At 41.1% G+C, this 25,766-nt stretch overlaps 2 protein-coding genes across 2 annotated transcripts; one reads left to right on the top strand and one right to left on the bottom strand.

Moving 5' to 3' along the window:
* Positions 1 to 3,520: 3,520 nt before the first annotated feature.
* On the top strand, positions 3,521 to 5,466 carry pdcd2l (programmed cell death 2-like; the record flags this gene model as incomplete). The annotated part of the gene is made up of 2 exons (XM_084554495.1): positions 3,521 to 4,016; positions 4,864 to 5,466. The coding sequence occupies 2 exons, from the start codon at positions 3,521 to 3,523 to the stop codon at positions 5,460 to 5,462; spliced, it is 1,095 nt and encodes a 364-aa protein (XP_084410621.1). The 3' UTR covers positions 5,463 to 5,466.
* Positions 5,467 to 5,472: 6 nt separating this feature from the next.
* On the bottom strand, positions 5,473 to 25,641 carry LOC311495147 (nuclear factor of activated T-cells, cytoplasmic 3-like). The gene is made up of 10 exons (XM_084554492.1): positions 25,254 to 25,641; positions 19,209 to 19,896; positions 18,514 to 18,912; positions 16,214 to 16,376; positions 13,626 to 13,825; positions 12,863 to 13,035; positions 12,444 to 12,584; positions 12,304 to 12,359; positions 10,073 to 10,847; positions 5,473 to 6,650 (listed from the first exon to the last, which is right to left on the bottom strand). The coding sequence occupies exons 1-10, from the start codon at positions 25,324 to 25,326 to the stop codon at positions 6,523 to 6,525; spliced, it is 2,796 nt and encodes a 931-aa protein (XP_084410618.1). The 5' UTR covers positions 25,327 to 25,641; the 3' UTR covers positions 5,473 to 6,522.
* Between the last annotated feature and the right edge of the window lie 125 nt (positions 25,642 to 25,766).

Raw genomic sequence — 25,766 nt, 5'->3', positions numbered from 1 at the left:
TACAACGCCACGCAATTCATTGACTTGATAGGCTAATTAATTAACTTAAACAGTGCAGGTATAGTTGAATTTTCTTCAACATCTTGTCTTTCCCGTTTCATCATCTTCATTGGTCGTTTCAGACCGCGAGCACGTTTTATTGAAAAAGCTGCCGATTTTTGCACATTTGGCTGCATCTGTCTCCAGTGCTTTTCTCTTTTTATTTCTCGCTTTTTCTGCGCCACTCTTGCTCTTTTTATTTTCCATTTTACAAACACCCTTGCACTTCTGGGGCTGGAGCCAGGCTCCAATCACCACTGACAGTGTGCGGTGTGCACGGACGTGTTACGTCAGGCTGCGTCTGCAAAAAAAGAAAACGAAAAGAGCAGCATACACGTGATACCCACTCAGTGCCATGACTGAACACCGGCCCAAAATAAATAAATAAATAAAAATAATAATTGAACACCGGCCCTTGCGGCCCGAAAGGCAGACCGGCCCACCGGGAATTGTCCCGGTCCTCCCGATTAGCCACTCCGGGCCTGGTGGAACTGCAATCCACATACAGTAGTGTGTGAGTCATTTGGAAGTTTGTGGCTGCTATAATTGCAAATGACCGCTAGATGTCACTGGTAGTGTCTGTCTTTGAGGCTTTGAAGCTTCCAATCTTTTCTTTCTCGGTACAGTCAAGAAGAAGCCCCAAAAGCTTCAAAAGGCTTCATCAGCCCATCTCTGCTTTATTTAATTTACAGTTTGTCGATTTGGGTGGACACAATTTGGCATTCTGTTCATGGTCTTTAAGTTATATTAATACTTACCATTTTCTTTGATTGAGCTCCTCTGGCAAAAGGCTGAGAAGGACAGTCCAGAGGAAGTGGAGAAAACCATTCAAAAGATGGAAGAAGGGGGACTGGACTGAAACAATATTTCCTTTAAAGGGGATTTGTTATTGTGTTCAAAGATAATTAAGTAAGTATCTAATAAGTATGTTAGATGTTTTATGTTAATTGTGTCTGTTTTGGACTAGTCAAAGTGTATATAACACTAAGTGTATATAACTCCTGTGTGTCTTATTTGTCAGTTTGGTTAAGTTGAAGCCTTAGTTTCCTTATTGCTAGTTAACCTCATTTTGACCTCATTTATCCAAAAAAAGGCGTTTAAAAAGGAAACTGGACTTGTAGAGTTTCCTGAGTGTCTTGAGTATCTTGTTCAGTGATCTCTCTTATGCTCAGCCTTGCTATTTTAAACAACCAAAGCTGAGTCATGACGATGATGATGATATTAAGCATTTTCTTATCCATTTTGAACAGACCTGCAGATGGCCAAAATCAGATTGGGCTTTTCACTTGATTCCACTGTTAACAGGGAAAGCTAGAAGTGCCTATGTGTATATGGATGTTGATAAATCAATGAAATATGGTCATGTTAAGTCTGCTATTCTCCAAAAGTATGACATTAACAAAGAAACTCACCATCAGAGATTTCGCTCCCTCCATGTGGGGCCGGATGAAACACCCAAAGAGTTGTACGAGAGGCTTAAATAGCTTCATGAAAAATGGGTCGAACCAAAAAGTAAAACTGAACAAATTAATGAACAGGCCCAGAGACCCTCAGAAGGCCCATGTCCATTCTCTGATGAGTCACAACTGTTTTGGAGGCACAAGGGAAACCTACACAATATTAGAAAGGTGGTCATAATGTTATGACTGATTGGTGTATCGAACATAATTTTTTTGTTTTAATTTCACACATCTGGGATATGATCTCTGTCTGTTATATTTTAAAGAAAGAAAAATATTTTGGATTGGTTAATGGTTCATGTATGGTAACCACAGTGAGTGAGTTGAGTTAGTCGGCCTCAGAGACATGTTTGACCCACCGTTCTGTCTGGTATCTCTCCACACTGTAACCTCTGCCGACGTTCAGGAAAATCTGAACAGGAAAAACAGAATCTCCACTGATTGAAATGTTTTCTTTAAACACGGACTCTAAGACTCAGTGGGGTTCTGACTGACCTGACAAGGCATGCTTGACACTCCCCTATTAAGCAGCAAGTTATAGGGTGCACCTGTTTTCATTAGAGATAGAGGGCATAAAGGCCGGGGGAGGAAGACATTTGGTGTCTTCATGTGGCTTGTGTGATGGCTGCTGTGCTGAGTTTACTTTTCATGCGGTGGGAGGGTATTGAATTTTATGCAGCATACTTCAGCTTGGATTATAGCTTTAGGTGATACTTGTGTAGCTATGTGGAATGTTTCACTATATAAACAAACAGAATATTATTGTTACTGAATTTAGTTACTCTTGCTTTTTGTCTCTAGGGCTTTCTTTTGTTCCCCCTGCACCCTTTGGGCCTTTTGGGAGGAACAATGCACAATTTCGAGATTAGATGGTTTATAGGAATTTGCTGCACCTAAAATTAATTGTATACAATGCACTGAATCAGATGATTGGCAGCAGTGAATATCATCCACCTGTTGATGACTGTGGATTGTGTATTCATTGTAAAGTCAACCTCATTACTAACGTTGGTATTGTCAGGATGTAGCTGTAGTTTTTAATTTGTAGCCTAAGGAGACATGTTTGTGTTATGTTACTTGTTGTACTGCCACCTGAACTGAACTCAACATATCATTGCAAACATCATTGCAACACTTTAGCCATCGTAATATCATAATATATATATATATATATATATATATATATGTGTGTGTGTGTTGTGTGTGTGTGTGTATATAAACGGCCTGCTTTGCCTGTGCAAACTATTCAAGTATTCAATGTCTGTGATCATGAAGCTGCCAGACAAATAAGTATCTGCTGATACAACTGCAGACACCCTTGTGAGTGTGGCTGGTGCATCAGGTTGTCAATTCCATTTCACTGCAGAATTTGAAATATTACGCATGGTTCATTTCCATCTGTTACAATGAACTGATAAACGCACCATCACATAATCGTTATAATGTATAGATTGGTTTAAAAATAAAATTAATGTTGTTTGATTTATTCGTAGTCAGTTCTTCCGTTGCTTTTAATTTGTAAGATCTCAAACCGGAATTTGCGACGTATGACTTCCGCTTAACATTTTCAAAATAAATGTGTTCCGACCTACTCACAGTCAGTGATTCCCTCGACAATTGGAGTTCATTAGTTATCAGGAATCATTTTTTACCCCCCCACTTCATACGAGTAATACTTTTTTGGCACACTGAACTTCACTCCGCTGACAAACTAAAATTATGGACGAAGCATGTGTCCAGGGATAAAGTGCGAAAGGTATTTTGTTCCGTAAGGTGTTTTGGTCCGGCCGGAAACTTTTCTATATCGTTTCTAAATGTGCAGTGTAGGCTGTTCATTGTTTTAGTCATATTTTTCTTTAATTTGATTAATAATTTGATTTTGTAATTAAGCAGTTGTGCTGCTTGTTCAAGAGGTATTTATAAGTGCGTAATAACTTTAACTTCAGTAAGGCCGGTGGTAATGTTTTCGTGACGGACCTCAAACAGAATTCCATTTCCGGTCGGTGTGTTCAACGTGACAGATGGCCTCAGCTGCTCAGGAGTCGACTCTCATCGGTTTGTGTGATGGGGAGCTCGACACCAAAAGATACCAGTCCTCGTACCTGACGAACAAAATTGGAGGTCAGCCGGACTGGTTGCCGGGCATCTCCCCGCTGACTCCCCGCTGTGGTCGCTGCAGCGCTCTGTTAGCCCATGTGGTCCAGGTGTACTGCCCCCTGGAGGCGTCCCCTTACCACAGAACCCTTCACCTGTTTGCGTGCCCGGCTGCAGAGTGCAGCGGCAGGTCAGAGTGCTGGACCGTGCTCCGCTCCCAGCGCCTGGAGACGGAGGTGGCGGCAGCGCAGGCAACACCCACCCGGCACATTTCGGCTCAGGATGCTCCTGTATTGGTCACGGACTGGTGTGACACCGCTGATGACTGGGGGGTAGACGGGGTAGAAGGGGACGTTGGATGGGGAGGAGATGTAAAGAAGGAAATCCAGGTTCAGGAGGAGGCGGCAGCTCCTGAGGCAGAAGGTAGGGCTGTGAAATGTATTACTGTTGTAGGGATTATCCTCACGATCAACTTCCAGAATGAAGATTAAGGTTATTTTTATTATTAAGGTTGATTAAAGTTTTTTGTTCGTTTCCTTATAACAAAGCTTTTGTTTTGTTTAATTGGATCACTCAACTATGACAGCATTTTCAAATAGCATGTTCAGTTCATGAGGTACCCCTAGCCTAGGTACTTCCTTTATCAAGCTTATAATTTTCTTATTACATTTTTTTTAATATTGCCTAATGCGTAATTTGAATTGGTTAGAGAAAAGTAATAGAAGCTGCTTCCAGTGTAACACATTTCCAGTTAATCAGCAGCACAAAAATTGGTAAATTGGTACAGCTAGACAACTCACAAGTTTCTTCATTTCAGATGTTTTTGAACATATGCATTTAACCAATTTCCCTTGTGGATGAATAAAGTTTATCTAAGTCTAAGTCTAACTCTCACAGTCTTTATTTGTGTATAGTCCAGGTTTCAGGTAGATCAGGTTTTCTCCATATGTCTACAATGACAAAGGAGACCCCACAAAGGCAATACCTGCCAAACTATCTGAACTGTATTCAGTATTTTATCATATCTGCTATACTTGCCAGCACTAGCAACAACACTTTTTAGTTATCTCCACAACAGAAAATCCCCATTATAGCCCTGACAATGGGAGTATTTTTATTAAACTGTAGTATAAGACCTTATTCAGAATTATGTTTAAACTATTCTTATATCATGATACTGATGTTAAGATCAGTCCAAATAGAAATGAAGTCACAATGTATGATGTAGACAGGTATAGATAGTGATTGTGATGTGGGTTTTTTCCCTCAGTTGATGAGATGGATGTCAGCAGCCGCCTTCAGGACCTCAGTCTGATAGGATCACAAGACATTCCTCTCTTCCGTCCGTACTTCATCAGCGTGGTAGAGGAGGCAGATCTGCTTGGAGAGGAGGATGACCTGGACCATGCACAGCAGCTGCTGAGAGAGTATGAGAGGAGAGAGGGAGTGGCAGTAGGAGAGCTGGAGGGGAGCGATGGTGGAGGGGACGAGAAGTACGAGAAGACCAGAGCCAAACATGGAGATGCAGTTTTCTCTAGGTTCATGAAGAAAATTTCATTGTGTCCACAGCAGATCCTGCGCTACTGCCACGGCGGGAGACCGCTATTCATCTCAGAGCCACCGTCCAACATGGCTCAGCTGGTTTCAGCGTGCAGCTCCTGCGGAGGATCCAGGACTTTTGAGCTGCAGCTGATGCCCGCTCTAGTCAGCCAGCTTCAGAGGAAGGATTGCGGTGTGAAGGTGGAGCTGGAGTTCGGGACCGTGCTGGTTTACACCTGCACAAACAGCTGCTGGAAGTCTAGATCAGACTCAACTGTAAAGGAATTCTGCTTTGTTCAAACAGACCCAGACCAGCAGTTTTTTAAATGATTGAATATTTGCGATTAGTCTGATCCTCACTGTGTACAGCAAAGACATCACTGTGAAAGGCATGTCGTGTTATGTTACAATATTGGACTGTATACCATATACTGTTGTGGCATCGGAAGTCTGTTATACATGGTCAGAGAGTTTTGGCATACCCAGAAAAAGCCTTTGTTGCTTTGTTCAAAACTAAGGAAAAGTTTTGCCTTTATATAGAAGAGTGATATATTGCTGCCTAAGACAGACATCATTCAGATCAGTGCTGCATATGTGTTCTCTGTGTGATTTAACACAGCTCCTTTTGTTTAACCTTCCTTTAAATTTCCTTTGGTGTATTTCTCCATAAAAGACGGGGGACTAGTAGAGATGTTTGAGTTCACATCTTTACTCCTGATTCCAAATAGAAATCCAAATCTGATTCTTATCCATCAGCCATTAAAGAACTCATCCAGACACAGAACAACAAATATCCTCCTTTCTTTTTACTTCAACCTTACAACACAGTTCAAAAACCCAGTGTTTTAAGCTTCACACCACAACAATTCAGGTTGAACAGCATTAATTTAGCGACAGAAATGTAAACTGTACGGAGTAAAACAAAGCTATAAAAATGTAAATGATCATCTGAAGTTTTTTCAGTTTTTACTGAATCAGATCCAGAGTATCAAAAATAGATCTTTTAACTTACTGGCCAATAAATAATGACAGAATTTCCTTATTTTTGAGGAACTTTAGCCACTGCAATGGCATTATACTGATTGTTATGATTGTGTGCAAGTCCAATTACAGCCCTTTTGTCACGTTCTACAGTTCCTCCAATTCGGTCATGAAAAGTTAAAAAAACCTTTGGTTTATTCGTGAGATACGAGTCAGTTTCACTCTAAAATTCCTGAGACAGACGGGGAAACAGTAATCTGACTTGGTACCCTGATGAAACATGCTCACAGAGGCAGCTGATTGATTTTCAGGCACTTGAAGGTCAAATTGTAGCACTTTGTGCAGACCTAACCATCTGGTGATTGTGTTGCGAACAGTACTACAGTCATCTCCTGGGGAAGCAGTGGAACTACTGGGGGGATCCACAAAACGGCAAGGCAGTGTCACTGGACTTGTGCTCCCAGTCGTATAGGTGGTACTGGTCAGGCTGGTCGCTGCTGCCCACACTGCTGATGTCTCTGTCGATAATCTCATTCACTGCAACAACAAAGAAAGAAACAGAAATCACACTGTCAGTAATCTTAAACATGCTTGGTTTTCTGTTTAGGTACTAAAGTTGGAAGCATGAGTCAAAACGTTTTTTTGTTAATAAATTGCGAGAAATTTCTTTAGAGCTACCCAACATAACCCACAGTCTTCCTCAGGGCCTGTGGCATGGTGTTCATAACTCCAGAAAAGCTAGTGAGTTTCTTTTCCAAGAAAACATTTAAACGTATATTTTAGAGTGGGTACTGAAAGTATTCAGACCCCCTTAAAATTTTCAGCCATTTGCTAAAATCATTTAAGTTAATTTTTTCCTCATCAGTGTACACACAGCACCCCATTTTGACAGAAAAACAGGAAATGTAGACTTTTTTTGCAAAACTGAAATACCACATGGCCACAAGTATCCAGACCCTTTTGCTGTGACACTATATATTTAAGTCAGGTGCTGTCCATTTCTTCTGATCATCCTTGAGATGGTTCTACACCTTCATTGGAGTCAGGCTGTGTTTAATTAAATTGATTAGTTGATTAGGAAAGGCACACACCTGTCTATATAAGACCTTACAGCTCACAGTGTGCATCAGAGCAAATGAGAATCATGAGGTCGAAGGAACTGCCTGAAGAGCTCAGAGACAGAGTTGTAGCATGGCACAGATCTGGACATGGTTACAAAAGAATTTCTGCTGCACTTAAGGTTCCTAAGAGTGGCCTCCATAATCCTTAAATGGAAGGCGTTTGGGACAACCAGAACCCTTCCTAGAGTTGACTGTCTGGCCAAACTGAGCAACCGGGGGAGAAGAGCCTTGCCAGAAGCCAAAAATCTCTAAATTACCTGCAGAGGAAAATACTGCAGTATAATACAGAACAAAATAGCTGGGATGGGGATGCCAGCTTTTGTATTTCAAGAAAAGTATTTATGTGCCTCCTGATGAAAGATTCGGTCAGACTAAAAGAATGCTTTCTAGCTTTGGTAGTGTGACCAAATGTTTATTTTTTTACTGGCTATTTTAACTATTCCAGGCTAAATGGAGGATTGGAAAAATACAGACTGTTAAGTGAGTGAGCAATCTTTCACTGTAGTGTTTAAATGCACAACTGAAATAAACGTAACTATTGAAACACTTTACTGCATAATATGAACATCCAAGATTAACCATCTGATATGGCATTTATCTGGGTCAGAGCTGGTGCATTAGTCTGATGTTAATGCTATTTAAAGAAAATGTTAATTTTTTTGCACATGTAAGTGTCCAGAAAAATATGAACAGGATTTTTTATAGGGATAATGACACACAGTATATATCCCAATACACAGTTCTTTCTCCCGGGTTTTTCTGCATTATGGTTTACCAAACAAGACTAATTAATGACGTGTAAATTATTAAATTTTTTTGGCGATGATCTGAGATCGCGCCAAATCCCACACTGATCTCACTAAATCTTTCATCCACGTACAGAAACCTGGTTCCTGCTGGTGTCGAAACTGCTGCATTGGTAGAAGAACATGGGTGTATAGCAGGCACAAATCCTGCATGGTAAATAATTACAAATATACATTTTGTTCAAATTAATAAACCCACATACTGCCAATATTTACTTTAACAACATCATAGTGTAAACCAGTAGTATAGTTACACATATTACACGATGCACAATGGGTTCTCAGTATGTTTTTTGTTTTTCAGCAGTAGTGGTAAAAGTTGCTCTGGGTTTATTTGCAGGGCAGCAAATGGCTCCATCCCTGCCCCAATAAGTCTATTCATAGCTCTGCTGTGAAACCTGAAGCTCTTGAGAGATCCACACACATAAACAGCTCAACAATTAAAGGTGGCAACAGTACTCCCATCCTTCCCTTAAGTAAAAGTAGCAATATTAAAATACTCAGTTACAGGTGAAAACCATGCACTCAAAATTAAGAAAATTTTATGTACAACAGTATTAGCATTAAAGTATACTTAAAGTGCCATGGGTGTTAAAAGTTTGTAGCTGCACCTTTCACTCCCAAGCTTCCCAACTTCACATTTGTAATGCCTTTTCAGGACCTAGAGTGACCGTGTCTGCCTTCCCTTCTTTTTGTATTTCCATGTTCAATGTCTAAAATGACTAGCAAGACAGAAAGACAGAAGAAAGATGATATTCTGTTACACAAAATGAGGATTACGTACTTCACTCCAAAGACTGTTTTTTTGCTTGTAATCTACTGTTCAGAATTTAGAATCAGGAATAAATTCTAAAGTTGAACTAGTCCTAAACCATAAATGGGCACAAAAACATAACTTTGGTCCAGAGGCTCACAAGCTGAAGGAGTGGGACCACTGATTGAATCTCTATATATTTTTGTTTCCTTTTAAATTAATACGTAATGGGTAGAAACTTTAGCAGGTTAAGTTGTTAAATCAGATGTAGTCACGAGCTATCGTTTCTCCTAAAGGTACAGATCAGGGTGCTGGGGGTCAAAGTCAAAGCCAAAAGACATTGGGTGGGAGGGTGGCTGCCAGCCAGAGGGTCAGAGGTTCTGACGACAGCTGGTACCAGTCAACTGAGACACAGCAACTAATTTAACCCTCATCTGCATCATTCAGACCAGCAACCAGCTATAGACACAGCTATTATTAAACCAAATCAAAGAGAAACAGCCTTCAAACACAAACATACACAGGTCATCACACATATAAATGATCACAGAGCAGTGAGTGTGTACACACACCTCGACCCCAGAGTTGGACAGAGAAACACACAGAAGACAGAAAACCAGTAGATTTGGATTTTGGAATTCCAATATCCAGATCTGAATCACTGACCACATACTGTCCCACATAAAACCACAAAGATAAATTGGAAAGTACAACCAAAACCAGCAGGATATGAGGGCATGAAACGCTATAGACCGATCAACTACAACATTAAAACCGCTGACAGGAGAAGTGAGTAACGTTCACCTTCTTGTGACAATTCACCCCATAGCAATGACACTCCTTGATGACAGCAGCCATCCCCAGCAGGATGCAGCCTGACACAGACACACACACAAAAACGGTCTAGAGAACAACTCAGAAATCTGTGTGATGCACTGGAACAATCAATAGGACCCAAAGGCACCCACAACATTCCGTTGCCAGAACTATTTTGGAGACACAAGGGAGACCTACACAATAGTGGTCAAAGTTATGCCTGATCGATGTATTTGGTTTTGCTTTTCAAGAACTTTTACTTTTTGGACACAGGCAAACCAAGTTTGAAATGTGCACCTACACAAGTTGCCCACACGGAATGCATCCTGGTACATGAAGGCAGTAACGGCTGTGCGAGCAGGACCACTCAAAAAACAAAAAACTTCCCTGTCATCATAACTTGCTTCGGTTGACTAAATTGGACTAAAAAGTGGCACATTTTCCTTTAAAGTAAAGACCTACCATCATCCAGTGTGATCTCTTGAAGACCCAAGGATCCCAGATTTGGCCGGTCTTCTGGCTCCTGCTTGATGCTGAGTGCTTCACCTGGACTGGAAAGCACAGAGTCCTTCTGGGAGTCAGTGGGGGTTTCGAAGGTACCCCTGGAACTCAGAGATGGAGATTGTTCCCTCCGTGGTCCACCGGAGGAGGTCGGAGGAGGGATTGTGAAGGTCTGGGGAGGAAGTGAAGAAACCTGGGGAGGATTTGTGGGGAGCTGTGGTGGGACAGAGGTTTGAGGATGGATGGTAAAGGTCTGAAGAGACATTATAGAGGTTTGAAGAGGATTCAAGATTTGATTAAGAACTGAGGAGGTCTCAGAAGGCATAGAAGAGGAGTGGATAGGGAGGGAAGATGCCTGAGAGAACATTAAGGTGGTCTGAAGAGGGACAGAGGAGGGAGGATGGTGGAGACGTGTGGTGCTCTGTGGAAGAGGACCACAATGTACTGGGGGCACACAAGAATCATAATACGCCACATCTGAGCCAAGCACTCGGTCATGGGAGGGTCCTTGGCATGAGGGAGGACAGAAGCCAGGTGGAATGTGGGAGATGTGGTCTCGCTCCCAGTGCTCCTGTTTGACTCCAGTAGCAGTAGGAAGGTAATGTCTAACTCCAGGCAGGTAGGTGAAGCTCTGCGTTAGACTTTTTCTTCTCTTCCCGTTTGAGACGTAGAACTGGACTTGGACCGGGCAGGATGTCTTTTTATTGTAAGGAGGAACCTCCACCACAATGCTAGACTGAGAGACAGAAACAAAAACGCATGTGAGACATGGGAGAAGATGGTGACATCTAGTCTATATAGCACATGTGCCTTGAAGTTCCTGATATTTGTGTTGAATGTATCAAGTAAAAACATATATAAATATATTGTGTCTGGTAATGTACTGTATGTAACCAATTGACCACGCTGTAAATCTAAAGGAACCACCAAGTTCCAAAAGTCTGACACCAGGTAAGCCATATTTTCCCATAAATCTGTGCTTAACGAAACCAACAGGAGATTGAATGCCACATCAGTGTATCAAAATGGATTGTGACTTTTGTTGCATGAAACCAATGAGAGTATATCTGGTATTTACATTTTATTTTACTTAAATGCCACCAAATCATAACAGTTCACCATAGAGGACTTCACATGCAAGGCAAAGACCTGTCTCACTAGACCTTGCAATATAGAGAAGACCAACACTCTCCCTTGAGGAACAATTAGTGATAGCAGGGAGGAAAAACTCCCTTTTAACAGGGAGAAAACACTGAGTGAACCAGACGGACAGGGTGGCTATCTGTGTTGTTGTGACAAGAGAGTAGAGAAAGATAGATGAGTACTAGGAAACTATGATACACTGAACAGGTTGGTGGAGGGAGCCTGAGCACAACAGAAACACTATATTCAGCCACATATAGCCTCTTAGTGTAAAATGCATCAGCAAAATACTTTCAACACTTTACAGGAAGACGGACGGAATTTGATTACAACATAAAAAGCAACTTGTGTATTTTGTGGAACTGAAATATTTTGCACATTACAAAAGCAGAACAAGATATCTGCTGATAAAAAATAAAAGGAATGCATTTTTCATATGATTCCATTTCCTATATTCAGTGGGCATGGAATAATGACTCTCACTTTGTCTCCCTCTTCTCCCTCAGACACACACACACTCTGATTCACACACAGACTCTGTGGTTTCAGCAGCAAGCTCTTGTTAACTTCCTCTTTGCACTTCCTCTAAAGGGAATCTTCTTTGCCACTTTAAGTGGCTTCATTGCCATTTTAAGTTCAAGAGCTCCAAAAACTTAAGTGAACTTTGTGAGATCCAACTTTCAGGGTTCAAGGGAAACCTCAAAGGAGACCATTAGATCTAAAACTGTATTCTTTCATCACTGAACACTGAAGACATATACAAGTATTCAAAAGTGTTTTTAGGGAAAGGGGTTTATTTGATAGATGGCAGTGGAGAGAGGCAAGAAATGAGGTGAGGAGACGACATGTTGCAAAATGCACAATTTGGAATTGAAACTTTGGCACTGAAATAAGAACTGTAGCCCTAAAAATACAGTATTAACATTATTGCTTTCATTCTAATTTTCCATTTTTCCAATTTTTACTTATGCTGCATGTATCAAGACTCCAACTCCCAGATCCCTAAAAGTCCTTTTTCCCGGTATTTGTATGATAAAGTTTGTACTTACGCCACTGCTTTTTTCTGCCAAAACTTTAGCATCCATTTCCCACAGCGATCGCCCATCTGAGGGGACAAAACATGTAAAAATGTGTCACTTATGTCATAAAGCAAACAAATGAATTTGATGAACACATAAACTGATCTTACCTGGCCCTTTCTCCATGAAAACAACCCTGGACTGAGTAGAGATGTTGGATCCAGTGATGAGCAACTCCTCTCCTCCTTCCACAGAGCAGCTGTCTGGACTGAAGCTCTCCAAGTGAGGAACCTCCTGGCCTGAGCGCTGGGCTGAAAAACATTTCAAATTAAAATCTAAATATATTTGTGGTTTCTCCATTATACATAACACACTACAGCACATGTCCTGACAGAAAGAGGAAACTCAGCTTTAAGAAAAAAATCCCTTACACAGATTATGATCTGTGTAAAGGCATCAAGCAACATCTAACATCCTGTGTTTAGTTAATATATTCTGGCTTCAAATTAGGAAGATACATTTTTAGAGACGGAATGAAATGTATTCTTGGTATCACAGTAGGTGAATAGGTGAAATGGAATTCACTCACAACACTCCACAGGAATAGAAGCCGTCTGCAGCCACAGCATTCGGCCATCTGCCTGAGGGATAGCAACCCTGAACACAACTCGCACCCTTGTGTTCTTCCGCCCGATATCTGTCTCGCCTTTCTTCAGCTCAATGTCAGCATTACGCAGCTTCAAGATGCCAGCACAGTCAATGCTTTGAAAAAAGGAAATCCAAACACATCACGTTTATCATAATTCATTATTATATTATCTACTAAAGAATCCCAAGGCTGTGGAGTTGAAGAAAAACAATGAGTGAGCCTCTCTATTGTTTGCATCTTGTGCTCTACTGGCTCAAGATATTCTGAAATTGAGGAAATGCAATTCACATTCCTGTTAAATGTAGAGGTCAGTATTAACATGCATGCCAAATTTGAAATGTGGGGAAAGGGAAGATGAACAAGATAATGGAGTAGTTTCGCTTTGGCCAGAAATATGTAAATAGAGTTTTGTTAAATGAAGCTGGCATTTATCGCTCCAGAAATGGAATGTTAGGAAAGCAGGGCCTGACAGCCCTTGATTTTGTACCACTCCTGTAATCTAAGGTCTGTAGCAGCAATACGCTACTACTTACTATACATTCTACTACTTATGCTAAAGACAGCTACCTATAATAATATCTGAGCCTTGATATGTTTGGGATTTAATAGACATGGAAGTATGTCTATGTGCTTCTATACAGTATAGCATACAGAAGTGAATGAGAGAGGAAAGAAAATAAGATCATTAGTACATATGTGGTACCTGGCAGACATGTTGTTTTCTGAAAGCAGAGGGATCTCCAGCACTTTGGTGCCACCCATTAGTTTCTCCTGGCAGATGGTGGTAACCGTCTTCCCCGTCACTCGGTGGACTTGGTAGAAGGAGTGAGGACGAAGATATCGGTCGTCCGCAGTCCCAATGAACAACAGCAGGCTGACTGGCTGCTCACTGTATCCGTCCAACTGTAGATGGATATTTAGCACATGAGATAAACAGTTACTTATTCTGACTGATTCTGAAATTATTGTTTATGGGAACTGTCTGACATTTGGAAAATGCACTTATTTATTGTCTTGCAGAAAGGTACATGCAAAGATTGGGATCAGTCTCCAACATAATCAGTTTGGAGCCAGTACCAGAACATATAAACACATGAAGAATTTAAATGTATATGTTTGTTTCTGCATGGACTCAACAAGTGAGACACACAGTGCTTCTAAGCCAGTGCTTGCTTACTCTATGCCTACATTTATTCCCCCCCCTGCAAACACAGAACTGAACTCATAATAATAAATTAAAAAAAGAACAATAAGTTCTGAATGACTTTTAACTGAATGAGAGGAATGGGTCAAATTGTTGTTTTCTGTGAAACCCAGCAGCACACTGCTGTCCTTTACTTAACAGTAAACATGTTGAGCTTTAACACATCTTGCAGCAGGAAGCTCATCTGGCTTCAGCAGCAGCCTGAGAATGTGACACCCAGAATAGCCCTGCTGGTGTCTGTTACATGCGAGGACTTGAGGGCGCTTTACTTGCCTCAGCCTGGCACTGTTGTCCGATTCAGAGGATCCACCGGGCTGATCACCCACAGCATCAGCAAAGCTCTAACACAAACTAGCCCTGTGGTTTTATCTTCAGTGGATCCTCACAGCTTCAATCATTATGTGCATTTTTAAAAACGTGAAAGGCACTTGTTCTTTGAATGAGTAAATCTATCTTTCACTTGTCTGGGTACAAAAGTCAGTTGTCTGGGGAAAACGTACAACCTATTATTTCATATTGTTTGAAAAAGGCATAATTCAGACAAACAACTGAAAGCATTCATAGTGTGTTAATGTGTAAATGATGCTCATATTCCTATAACATAACATCTGGCTATGCCCCCAGCAAACATCCATTATCATACCAAACTAGGGCTGGGTTTAAATAAAATTGAATTTGTTTCAAATCAATCTTCATTTCCGATATTAATACATAAACTCCCCATATCTATTTTTACAATGTATGCCATATCCCGCCTCCTCTCATTCGAAATCTCACTGCAGTCTTATGAGACTAGTTTTGCATGACTAGTCTCATGAGACCGAGATTAGTCCATATGTGAGGGAGATCCAAAACATGACAGAAGCCACACCTTCCATCAGGCCTGAAAGCTGATGTGTGGCAGCATTTTGTATTTAAAAAGTTTAATGACAGAGAACAGCTGCACAAAAGCTCTGCACAAAAGCAACGTCATATGTAAGAGGTGCCAACTAGAGGTGAAATATTTGGGAAATACCACAAATCTCCAAAACCATTTGTTTCCAAACTGTGGAACCAGCTCCCAGTTTGGACTCGGGAGGCATTCACCCTCTCTAATTTTAGGGTTTAGGCTTAAGACTTTCCTTTTTGATAAGGCTTATAGTTAGGGCGGTCCCTAGTTATGCTGCTATAGGTCTAGGCTGCTGGTGATGCACTGCGCTTCAAAACTCTAATTTATTTTCCCTACTCATACGCTGTGTACTACTACTGTTTAGCATGTTATTAGCTGTGTGTCCCACTCTCCATCCCTAAAAGTAAGCTTTACAACTTAACCTTGGTGCTTGCTCTGAGGGTGCCAACCTTTGAGTTCTGTAAAGCGTGAATCAGAATCAAATTCTAATCAAATTAGATTGATTAGTAGTGATATCCAGCACGGTATCATACCAGCTTCATCTCCAGCTTTTCAATAACTGGCTGCAGAGCCTGAAGGAAATTGCCACTACTGTTATTCAACCCATCAGTTCCAAAATTACCACCAACTTTTCTGTTTGTGCAAGTAAATTCTTCACTTGCAACAAAAAACAAGCCTTCACATTGAGCCCTGAGTTGTGTAATGATGCAAATTCTGTAATTCATAAATATCTGATTCCATATGAGATGAATGCAGCACTGATCTACAAAATACCTGGCAGTAAATTCCGTATATCCAAATTGGCCATCATTATTTATCAGAAACCACGGTGAGTGTAAAGCCTAAAGACATGCAGTTATAGTCATATGTTTAGTCATATCCTGCAAACAGAAAAAGCTAATTGTCATACTTGAGAAGCTAGAAACATGAAACATTTGCTTGATGAAGTCATAACGTTATTTGCAGGGCCAGCAGGTATGAAGTGTTTTGGTACAGAAGCTGTGTATAATGCTGTCATTAAATTTAATCATAAAAAAACTGAACAACATTCAAAAAAAGCATGTTTTGAATGTTGTATTGATATTAAAAGTCTCTTGCCTAAGAGAGACCTGACATCAAAACTCTAAACATCTGAATCAAGTTCTAATTAAGAACTTAACTTAAAGAAAACCTTGCATGGTAACAAGCAAGGAATTACCTTGATGACAGGATGTCCTCCAGTAGCTGCCTTGATGGCTCCTCGACTACCCTCTGTCTCATAATGCGCCCTGTGGTAGGACTTGGGCTGGACCTCCAGCTTCAGCGCACACTGCTCATAGTGGCTGGGCAGAGGCCAGTCCAGGGGAGGGGGCGATGAGGTCCTGAAGGCAGAGACAACACATGCATAATTATCATATACTGCGTGAAACAAATCAAACTTAAATTATTTCTTAAACTGCAAAGACACTGAGGAGCATATTATGCTGTTGGTCCTTTACATTTCATCAAAACAGCACAGACACACAGGCATGGACCTCTGAAAATCTCATGTGGGGTAAGATGATACAGTCGTATGAAAAAGTTTGGGCACCCCTTAGGAAAATCATTGCATCAGTTTGTCACTTGCTGAGCTTTTGAAGCAGCAACTTTATTTTAACATATGTTATACCTTATGGAAAGAGAAACATCTCAGTAGTGAAATCATTTTCATTGGTCCAACAGAAACATTTTTATGTGTATTTAAACAAAAATAGGCATGTGCATAAATTTGGGTACCCCAAAGAAATAATTCCATTAATATTTAGTAGAGCCTCCTTTTGCTGCAAGAACAGCCTGTAGACGCCTCCTATAGCCACAGACAAGTCCCTGAAGTCTGGCAGGTGGTAGTTTGCCCCATTCCTCCATACAAAACGCCTCCAGTTCAGTCAGGTTTCTTGGCTTCCGTGCGTAAACAGCCTGCTTCAAATCAATCCATACATTTTCAATGATGTTAAGGTCTGGGGACTGGGATGGACATTCCAGAAGATTGTACTTGTGCTTCTGCATGAATTCCTTGGTGGATTTTGAACAGTGCTTAGGATCATTGTCCTGCTGGAAAATCCAACCCCGGCGTAGCTTCAACTTTGTGACAGATTCTTGAACATTCTTGTCAAGAATCTGCTGATACTGAGAGGAATTCATGTGGCCCTCAACTTTAACAAGGTTTCCAGTCCCTGTGCTAGCCACACAGCCCCATAACATGATGGACCCTCCACCAAATTTCACAGTAGGCAATAAGTTCTTCTCATGGGATTCAGTGTGTTTTTTTCGCCATGCATACCTCCTCATGTTCTGACCAAATTACTCTATCTTAGTCCCAAAATGCTTCTGGCTTGACCAGATGTGCTTTTGCATACCTCATGCGACTCTTCTTGTGACGAACACTCAGGAAAGGCTTTTCGCGCATCAGCCTTCCAAAGAGCTTCCCTGGTGCAAAGTACGCTGGATTGTGGAACGATGAACAACTACACCATCAGTTGCCAGATGTTCTTGTAGTTCTCTGGAGGTGGTCTGTGGCTTGTCTGTGACCATTCTAACCATCCTTCGCCTGTGCCTTTCCAGTATTTTTTTTGGCCAACCACATCTTTCCTTCACAAGGACTGTTCTTGTGGCCTTCCATTTCTGCACCACATTTCTGACTGTGGAGACAGACAGTCCAAACCTTCTTGATAATTTCTTGTACCCTTCTCCTAATTCATGATAATGAATTATCTTAGTTTTTTGGTCAGTGGAGGATTGTTTTGATGCCCCCATGTTGCCACACTCTAAAAAAGAACCTAGGACAAGCACAGCCAGCAATTGCCTCTGTTAAATAGCCTTTTTCATGATTGGTTCCACCTGTCTTTGTAATTGAAGGTCTCACAAGCTAGTCAAAGCAATTTTGTGCTGCAACGTGTCAGCTATAAATCCCTACAGGTCTTGAAATCAATGTGATTAAAAGGGTGCCCAAACTTTTGCACGTACCTTTTTTTACATTTTAATTTATCAAAATAAAACTATGTAATGCTACTCTGAGAATTTTGGTCTGGAAAACACTCAAATGTCTACATCTCAGTAGGAAATCAAATCTTGTTGCTGTGATCTTCTTTTATACAGTTAGAGCAAATTATCATGAAATCTTAGAGGGGTGCCCAAACTTTTTCATACGACTGTACTTGTGACCAGTCTGTTGTGTTTGAACATTACAAATCACATGGAATCTGGTCTTTTCAATTCTGATTTGGCCAAATGCATTTTGTTCCAAATTTGACATCAATCCAGATTGCCATTCGTCACAATTCCACATTGAATCACTTGCTGAATACAAACATCAGCCAACACCTTCTACAAAGTTAGCAGCCATGGCCCACAAAAAGCCATAATTAACATATCTTCCAAAATGAACATATCTTCCAAAATGTCAAACTACACCTTTCAGAAAAAATGTTTGAGAACTTTTAGTAAATTGATCTGATTACTGATAATAATGATAATAATAACCTGAACAAAGGAGGGTTTCCAGGTTTGGGTTTGTTCCAGCTGAAGTGGGAGGGCACTTGTAGGAAGAGTTCAGCCAGGCCATCCTGTTCTCGTCCCTCATCTCCAGGAGAATCCTGGAAGGAATCCAGACCAGAATCTCCTTGACTGGCAATGAGACCTAGTTGGCTCCCAGATGTCCTCCTGGTCTTGGAGGGGACATCTAGCTCCTGGTATCCAGACATCAGGAGGGGTCCAAGGGCACCAGCAGGGCTTCCCACCCATGTGTCATCTGTCACACTGCCCCGTGGAGAGGCCCCCGGAGTGGGGCTGGGTGAGTGGTGAGGTGAGGGTGAGCGAGCACGAGGGTCAGCACTGGAGTATCGTCTCTTCCCACAAGGGGACGTTGGTCTAGATGATGGCCTGAGAAAGGAGGTCAGAACAAGCAGGATCAGTTTTCCAGTGTGGATATCCACATCAATTCAAGATTCATATTTAACATTTGAGCCAAAAGTATAAAATTTTATTAGTTGTCTGTTCTAAACTCTGGCACATTATTAACTTTAGTTAAACACAATTTAAGCACTTAAGTACTTACTTACTAAATAACTACAAATTTGGTATTTATCTTTATTCTCTGTATCACACAAGGATGCATGGACTTCCCTTACAAAAACATCACCTTAATAATACTCATCATGAGAGAGATACTGTTTTACCTGGAAGTGGGCCGGCGGTTCAACCAGTTTTCCTCTGTGACGCTGGTGCGGGGGGAGTGACAGGGCGACTGGCGGGGCGACTGACGGGGTGACTGATGCGGTGACAGTGCTGGGCTGAAGGCCGAAGGATGCTGGTACTTCTGCTGCCACAGCTCCACCCCGAAGGCCCCACCACCACAGCCTGGGGACCCCAGAGGTGACCCAAGAGGGGACCCCAGGGCAAGGCGGGCAGCATCGAGCAGCTCCCCCTCTACGTCATCGTAGACATGTGAGAAGGACTCGCAGGAGGAGATGTCGGACATCCAGCTTCTCGAGGACAGACTGCTGCAAGGGCTTGGGCATAGTGCCGGGTCACGGTAACAGGGATCCAGAGACAGATAAAGCTGGTCTCTGGACCAGGAGACCTCAGAGAAACCCCCCTCTGCCCCACCCACTGCCAAAACCTCTTGGCTACTAATGGGTTCCACATGGCTGTTAGGAGCAATAGATGTGATCTGGATGCTGGGGCAATCAAAGGCTCTGGGGTTCCCCTGGGCACCGTAATGTTGACCCTGAGATTGGTAGCCAACATGGTGGTAGTCGTCTGTGGTGGGAACACATGACAGGTGACTCTGCAGCTCCTGGCTGATAGGATGCTCAGCCAGAGCCTGCATAGAGGAAGGAGGTGTGCTCACATCAAGATCTGGACCTGTAAACCAACATGTATGTAAATGGATGTAAATGGATGATCATTTGCATTGCAAATACCTTTTTTATTATGTGGTAGCAGTTCACCAGCAGAGTACTGAATTTGACAGTTATATTTATCACCAGGGCACAACAAGCAAATAAAAAGTTGTGAGCCCACCGTCCTCCTACACTCTCTCTTGACGTGATAAATAACTACTTCACAGTGGTTTTACGTATTGCTTGGAACAACCATCTCTAGCAATATTTAAAAATGGATGCAGTTGTAATAATTACAACATTAACATTTGAATTAAAAGTTTTATACATTTCGCGGACCAAATGTATTGTTCTACAAAAGGGGGTTAATCAACATTTAAATAACTGTTAAGACATTTGCAACAAGAACTGAACTACATCAAATGATACACAAGCAGCAGTAAAGAAAGATAAAAACTTTCTTCACTTTTTTACCCCAATCTTTTCGATCAGGGACTAGATAATTTTGTAAAAAATTACATTGATATAAATTTTATATCAATTGCATCAATTACATTGCCACCATTTTCAAAAGCTTTTTTAAACGCAGATCTGTGCCAATCAATGGCTACTCCACTTTCGAGGTGCAACTGTTTAACATTAATGTCACCAACCCTGTCCTATGTGCATTGGTGTACAGACCACCTAAAATCAACAATACTTCCATCCAAGAGTTTTCAGATTTTCTTTCTTTTATGCCCTGTCATTCTGATAGACTGTTAATAATAGGTGATTTCAACATTCATGTCTGTTGCCCCTCCAGACCGATGGTCAATGAATTCTAATGCCTTGTGGACTCCTTTAATCTCATTCAATCAGTGTCATGTCCAACACATCAGAACGGTCACACATTAGATCTGGTGTTATCATCGTATTTCTTTGTCTCCAACCTTGAAGTTGTTGATACTGGTGTCTCTGACCATTTATTGATTGTATTTGAAACCGCATTATCCTGTCCCTCTCCGACCCCCTCCCGGCCATACTCCTTTGTCCGTTCCGTAAACTCGGCCACAGCCACACACTTCAATGCATTCATGCACACTCATTTTCCTTGTATCTCTGATGCCCTTCCTTCCTGTACTGATACTGAGGAACTAGTCTCCCTCTTCATTTCCTCCTGTTCCGATACTCCAGACTGTGCAGCTCCCTTAAAACTAAAGAGACACAAGGCCAATATTGCTGTTACCCCCTGGCTGAATGACTCCACCCGTGCTCTTAGACGTGACTGTAGGAGGCCTGAGCGCAGATGGAAGGAGGACAATCTTCAGGTCACACATGGGATTTTTAAAGACTGTTTACAACTCTATCAGAGCTATGTTAAGGCAGCTAAGGCACAATATTATGCTGAATTAATTAATAAAAGTGCCCTAATTGTGCCTATTATTCAGCACAATTAATTCAGTTATTAATCCTGCCACTGCTGTTACTGCCACCCCTATTCCCACTACTGATACCTGTGAGAAGTTTCTGAATTTATTCATTAACAAAATTGACAGTATTAAATCTAACATCTCACCCCCAGATTCTGATTCTTCAGAGCCACTTCTTCCAGCTAGCTGTCTCCAGTAGTATCACCGTGTCTCACCTTCACAGCTGTCTGTGGTTGTTTCTCACATGAAGCCCACTTATTTTCCCTCAGATATCATTCCACCTCACCTCTTCAGGGACGTTTTCATCACAATCTGCCCCCTGATCCTGGCCATAATTAATAGCTGTTTAACTAATGGTATTGTCCCTGCCAGTTTTAAACATGGAACTGTACAACCGCTACTAAGCCTAGACTCCAATGACTACTACAATAACTACCCATTTCCAAGTTACCTTTCATTTCAAAGATTCTGGAAAAAGTTGTCCTCTCCCAAATTTCTTCACATCTGACCACCTTCAACATTTTTGATACTGTCCAGTTGGGTTTTAGATCACTATATAGCACTGAATCCGCTCTGCTGAAAGTACACAACGACATCCTCCTAGCTGTTGAGTCTGGTTCCTGCATCATTCTAGTACTGCTCGACATCAGTGCAGCCTTCGACAAGGTTGACCATGACATCCTTTTAAAGTGCTTAGAGGTCGATGTTGGTCTGCATGGATCAGTGCTAAAGTGGTTTACATCCTATCTGAGAGACAGAACCTTCTCTGTAAAAATAGGCAGCAGCTCTTCACCCCCTGCTCAAATGTGGTATCCCTCAAGGGTCAATTTTAGGGCCTCTTCTTTTTTCCTTATATATGCTTCCCCTTGGCTCTATCTTTAACAAATACAACACCCAATATTACTGCTATACGTACAACACACAATTTTACTTACCATTTAAACCAGACTGTGGCAGCTCACTTTAAAACCTCTTTGATTGTCTTAATTTACATCAAATGCTGGATGGCAAGAAACTTCCTTCAGTTAAATGATGATAAGACTGAGATAATTATACTTGGCCCTCCCAGCTCTGTCAGTAATTTAAACATCTCACTGGGGCCAATGTCTGCAAACCTGCACTCAGAAGTTAAAAATCTTGGTGTTTTCTTGGATTCCTCTCTGAATTTTAACAGGCAAGTCAACTGTGTGGTGAAAGCAAGTTTTTATCAGCTCAGAATCATCGCCAAATCAAAGCCATTTTTATCTTGGAAGGACCTGGAAACACTTATCCATGCAGTTCTAACCTCCCGGCTTGACTACAGCAACTCCTTGTATACAGGACTGTACCATTACGCTCTTTCTCGGCTGCAACTAGTCACTAGTTGCAGCCAGTTGGGCCAAAACAGGAGTGATGTGGTTATGTGCATTTTGCACTAGTAACTAGTGCAAAATGCACATAACCACATTACTCCTGTTTTGCAACAGCTCCTCTCAGTCCCTGATTCTCGCCTTAAATCGAAAACTCTCGTAAACTCTGGAATAGTCTTCCATCCTACATTAAGTCCTGCTCCACCATCAACTGTTTTAATCTCATTTAAAGTGCTGCCTCTTTTCTCTATGGCTAATTCTGTCTGGTCCACTTTAAACCGATTTTTATTGTTCTCCTATTGTATTTTACCCACTCTCTTACTGTACTTTTATTATTTTGGCTTTGGTTTGGTGCTTCATTGTATTATACTGTGCATTACTGCTTTTCTGTATTATTGTGTTTTACTTCTATGGAGGCTTGTGTTTTTTTCTGCCCTGACTAGAAAGCACTTTGGGTCAACTTCTGTTATTTTTAAATGTGCTATATAAATAAAGTGACTTGAATTGAGTTGACTTAGAACAAAACATCATTATTGGATTAAACTTTCACCAGCCAATAAGGATGAGTTTCGATAATCCAAGACCCAATTTTGAATCGAGACAACCATTATTTTTTGGTTTTATAACTGGGGTCTTAATGTAAGTAGTTTTTGAGTTCCAAGTTCTAAACATTAATTAGACTAGCTTTTTACAATTGATTTGTTAACTTAATAGCCACCACTACAAACTGTAGTATTTCTAGCCAGTAAAGGCTGGCCACAGATGAACTGAATCTATGACTTGCAGTTATTTAAAACCTCAGTCAGATGATGAAAGCTCCACCTAATACACTCAGGAATTCAAAAAGATGTGGTGGTGATGAGCAGATATGGATTAGATTCAAAACAGCTGAATCGAATAACAAGCCTACCAAATAAAAAATACCACACGCTCTCCTGTATGCCTGCTACTTGTTGTTTACCGTACTTCTGACTGTGGTGACTGTATTTGTAAGCCTATGTCTATACAGTGCATTCACAGTGATGACATACTGGTCTGCCAATTGCTAAATCTTCAACTGTCAGCTGTACTACAATGACTAGTACATGCACTGAACTAATTATGGTGGCAGATTATCTACAACAGTCCAGTAAGTTCATTCACACAGCTGCACACACTCCTTACCACAACACTATTATTAATACCCTTCTTTGTCACAAACACACACCTTGCACGCTGTATGCAAAAAAGGCATCAAAGCGACAACTGTGATCTGCTCCAGCAGCTCAGCTCGACGCTTCTTTACAAATAACCCTCAATGTGTTGAAAAGAAAAAAAAAATGGTATAATGCAGCAGTCACCCCCCTTGAGAGCAGAAAGAGAGGGAGGAGGTGATATATGCCGCAACCAGCTGGGTGCCACAGAGCGGTTAGAAAACCAGGAAGTAAAACCTGTCAAAAGACAGGCAGGGCAGCATGCTGTCTGTCTGCACAGGCGCCGAAACTCAAGCAACCAAAACACTTTTCTATCAGTCTATCTATGCAGCCTTCCATTTATAAACACACATTTCTATCAGTGGTCTGCAAATTGAAGACAACAGAAGAAAGCTTGGAAGTGATGTCTTCAAACGTCTCGTTATGTTGGACCAGATAAATTAATATTCAGTTTGCAATGACATATGACAAAGAAAATCACTATTTCCTCTAATCTTTTTCTTTCCTACTTTTTATTTTTTTTGAAAAGTTGATTTCAAGCTCCAATCAACATGGTTTCCTTTAGAGATTCAACTGGTGGATAACATGTTAAACTGATTATTCCCTCAGTGTAAAATAGTTGACGCCCCGCTTCTGGTTGTCATCCAGGGAGAGGAAGACGGTGGATATTTGTGCTAAATGTTGCCATAAAGTAGGAATTCATGAGTTATGGCCAAAACTGAGAAGCCTCCACAAAGCTGATCAATATTACTTATTAGAATGTGATGTTAAAAGATTGAAACATGCCTTTCAGTGAGAGCTAAAAGTCAACATCAGCAACAATCCCAGAGCAAGCTACTTGTCTAAAAGCATGCCTAATGATCAATCCATCAAAATTACACCTGACTAAAATGATGCTAGTCAAGTGAGTAAAGATTCTCTGTAGATTTAATCCTTGTTCACCTGCTACATTCATGATTCACCTAAATTTAACAGCAGACAGCTGTATGTGTCACATCAGCCACAATAAGCGAAAAGAACGTCCGGCTAGAATTTTCAAAGTAAAATTATGTACGCTCGCAATGTTGCTTTGTTAGACGTCTAGGATCTGATTATGCAACTTATGACATCATTAGTCAATATCACATTTTACTGTGTAATACTAACATCAATATGTCAATGCAATGTTAAAAGGCACACAGCCACAGATATTTACTGAACTAAAAGTTTTCACTACAATTTTAATAACCACTGAACTGAATTTGATGCTTCTTTTCAAGAGGTGCAGGCACCTTGTGTTCAAGGGAAACATTCAAGTAATTTATTATCGCTTCCGCGTAGTCTATTTTATTTTGAAAACTGGGTCCTTGACGTCCTGTGTAACTCTTGCTAGCTCATTTTAGCTTCACGCAGTTGACAAATTACTAACGTCGATAAAATGACACGTACCTGCTATCTGTCTGCCGTCTTCCTCAAAGATAAGTCTGAAGTCCAGCTCCTCAGTGTAGTTTACTGTGGACATTGAACTGAAGAGACACTAAATATACTCAGAGGGAGCTGTTAAACCGACCTGTCTGTCTTAAAACTGACCTGTCTCACTCACTTCCATCCGACTGAAAGCAGAACTCTGTTAGAACTGACGCGCAAACAACACTCGACTAATTCCGACCAAAAAGTAGTTCACGAACATCTACTCGATCAAAAAATACGCCTTTACACTCTGTTATTGCAACGCAAAAGTCCCATTATTGTGTAGAGTTGTTGACTTGGGTGTTTCTGTTCGGTTGCAGCGAGTTTTACTCTCCAGCTTGATCCTTATGCTGCCTTCACGGTCTCCTCGTAAATTGGTATCTTACTGATTATTGCGATGACAGGGGAAATAGCAGCGTTAACGTCTAAAAATAATAATGTGGTTTTGTCAGTTATGAATCAGCAGAGAATTTGCAGCACAGATCTAGCTAT

Source organism: Chelon labrosus (assembly GCF_963514085.1).
Source record: "Chelon labrosus genome assembly, chromosome: 11".
In the NCBI taxonomy this organism is placed as follows: domain Eukaryota; kingdom Metazoa; phylum Chordata; class Actinopteri; order Mugiliformes; family Mugilidae; genus Chelon; species Chelon labrosus.
Note: the sequence above shows the minus strand (reverse complement) of the source record. Positions and strands in the feature narration are given on the sequence as shown.

Bases quoted from the DNA above. Each gene is read 5' to 3' on its own strand.
- LOC311495147 (XM_084554492.1), bottom strand. From the start codon at position 25,326: ATGTCCACAGTAAACTACACTGAGGAGCTGGACTTCAGACTTATCTTT. The intron at 19,897-25,253 runs GTACGTGTCATT...GTTGGTTTACAG, and splicing joins AGACGGCAGACAGATAGCAG to GTCCAGATCTTGATGTGAGC. The intron at 12,360-12,443 runs GTAAGATCAGTT...TTGTCCCCTCAG, and splicing joins TTTCATGGAGAAAGGGCCAG to ATGGGCGATCGCTGTGGGAA.